General features: G+C 60.7%; 1 protein-coding gene across 1 annotated transcript in view; it reads left to right on the top strand.

Annotated features, from left to right (window-relative positions):
* The window catches only part of LOC101642251 (serine protease 27), a 7,817-nt gene extending 5,791 nt beyond the window's left edge, over window positions 1-2,026 (top strand). Inside the window, exons 3-5 of the mRNA XM_004706171.2 lie at window positions 231-502; window positions 757-929; window positions 1,593-2,026. Coding sequence (XP_004706228.1) covers window positions 231-502; window positions 757-929; window positions 1,593-1,889 — 742 coding nt within the window. The 3' untranslated portion in view covers window positions 1,890-2,026. The remainder of the gene's footprint in view (window positions 1-230; window positions 503-756; window positions 930-1,592) is intronic.
* Window positions 2,027-2,252: the final 226 nt, after the last annotated feature.

Here is a 2,252-nt window from a genome sequence, read left to right as displayed (position 1 = left end):
CCAGCACATCTGTTAGACGGGAACTGTCCTCATTTGATGGACAAGAAAACGGAGTCACAGACAACTGGCTAGGTGACTTGCCTGAGGTTCGCCCACCTGGCCAGGGCTGGGGATGAAGGCTAGGCCCGCCACCACTGAAGAAAGCAGACACTTCTAGCCAGCGGGGGGCCGCTGGCTAACCAACCCCCCCACCCCCACCCTTTGCGAATACTCCCTCTTCTCTTCCCCAGCACCTCGGACCTGTCCCTGTACCGGGTCCTGCTGGGGGCACGTCAGTTGGAGACCCCGGGGCCACACGCCGTGTATGCCCGGGTGAAGCGAGTGGAGAGCAATCCCCTGTATCAGGGCATGGCCTCCAGCGCCGACGTGGCCTTGGTGGAACTGGAGAAGGCCGTGGTCTTCACCGACTACATCCTCCCGGTCTGCGTGCCGGACCCCTCGGTCGTTTTCAAGACGGGCATGAACTGCTCCGTCACTGGCTGGGGCAGCCACAGCGAGCAAGGTAATTAATGGGAGGGGATGTCTAGAGAAGACGCTGGGCGGCTTGGGGGCCGCTCTGAGCACCCGATCCTTTTCTGCTGGGATGGGAGAGGGGGTCCTGGGAAAGAGGAGGGAGGGAAGGAATCAGAAGGAGCTCGCTCATTCCCTTCCGCAAAGCCCTGGGTCTTTTGGAGAAGGGTTCGAATCAAGCAGGAAGTGGGGAGGGCAGGGCTGGGCTGCCTCCTGAACATCAGCCCCGCCCCACCCCACCCCCAGACGGCCTGCCCAACCCTCGGATCCTGCAGAAGCTGGCTGTGCCCATCATTGACACCCCCAGATGTAACCTGCTCTACAGCAAAGACACCGAAGAATGGGACCTCCAGCCCCAGACGATCAAGGCAGACATGCTGTGCGCCGGTTTCGCCGAGGGCAAGAAGGACGCCTGCAAGGTGGGCGGGGCCACCGCAGGGAGCCCAGCCGAGGGAGGTGCCGATTCCAAGGGCTTCTCTGACTCACTTGAGGCTGGACCGTCTGGAAATGTGGTTTTAAAAAGCCATCCCTGGGTCACTCCCAAATGCAGGGGTCTGGAGTGGGGCCCAGGGATCTGCATTATAAACATACACCGCTAGGAGAGTCAGGGCAGGTCATTAGAAGATGGTAGAGAGACAAGCACCTCAGATCAGAAAAGAAAGGGCTGGGGGGCGGGGATGGAGCAGGAAGGGGGCTAGGGAGGGAGAACTGAGAGGTGGAGGGACAGGGCAAAGAGAAGGAAGACAGGGTCCAGGATGAAGCACAGGTGTGTGTGTGTGTGTGTGTGTGTGTGTGCTTGCTGCGTGCATGTATCTGTGCGTGTGTTGATGCACACATGCTTGCTGTGCATGTACTGTGAAATGTGTGCAAATGTGCTGTTTCATGTGTCTCTGTACATGTTTATGTGCACGCATGCTGCATGTGCACACGTGTGCGCGCATGTATATGTGCATGCGTTCTAGATATACATGCACTTGTGCATGGGTGCAGATACATGCACCTGCAGAAGCTAGCTCTCAGGTCCCTGTGACCTTGCAGGTCTCTGTCCACGCCCTGACGGTGGCCTCTGCGTTTCCTCACAGGGGGACTCGGGGGGACCTTTGGTGTGCCTCGTGAACCAGTCCTGGCTGCAGGCTGGCGTGATCAGTTGGGGCGAGGGCTGTGCCCGCCGGAACCGCCCAGGCGTATACATCCGGGTCACTGCCCACTATGACTGGATCCACCGGATCATCCCCGAGCTGCAATTCCAGCCTGCGGACACTAGAGGGGAACAGAGGCGAGGCCCGCGGGTCCAGCTGCCACCCGGGCGGAACCTGGCGCCCCTGCTGGGCGCACACGCCTTGCACCTGGTGCTGGCGGCCCTGCTCTCAGTGTTGTGAGCCCGCCCGAGCCCAGGTGCCACCGTGTACAGATGTAAATAGCTCCCCCACTCCCAGCATTTTTATTTATGGCCCCTCCAATAAACACCCAGCCTCAGGCTGCTGCCGTGCGGCTCCTGGCGGGGAAGATAAGCTGACTTGAGTTCCTGGTAGCTGGGGTAGGGCAATGCACCCTCCCCTGCCCCCCCCACACACACAAGGCAGAGGGAGGGGCTTCCAAGTGGGAGGGGGAACAGGAGTCACCTGGTACAGGAGTAGCAGCCCCCTCCCAGGAGGCCCCGCCCCCGACGCGAAATTCCAGGCGAACAGTCCCTGCCCCAACTGACGTCTGGAGTTTGCAGAGGACTGCTGGGATGGGCGCCC

The sequence above is a fragment of the Echinops telfairi genome, unplaced genomic scaffold, assembly GCF_000313985.2.
Source record: "Echinops telfairi isolate 266 unplaced genomic scaffold, ASM31398v2 ScPeMD7_5;HRSCAF=22, whole genome shotgun sequence".
In the NCBI taxonomy this organism is placed as follows: Eukaryota; Metazoa; Chordata; class Mammalia; order Afrosoricida; family Tenrecidae; genus Echinops; species Echinops telfairi.
The sequence above is the reverse complement of the archived record's forward strand: the minus strand, read 5'-3'. Positions and strand labels throughout refer to the sequence as shown.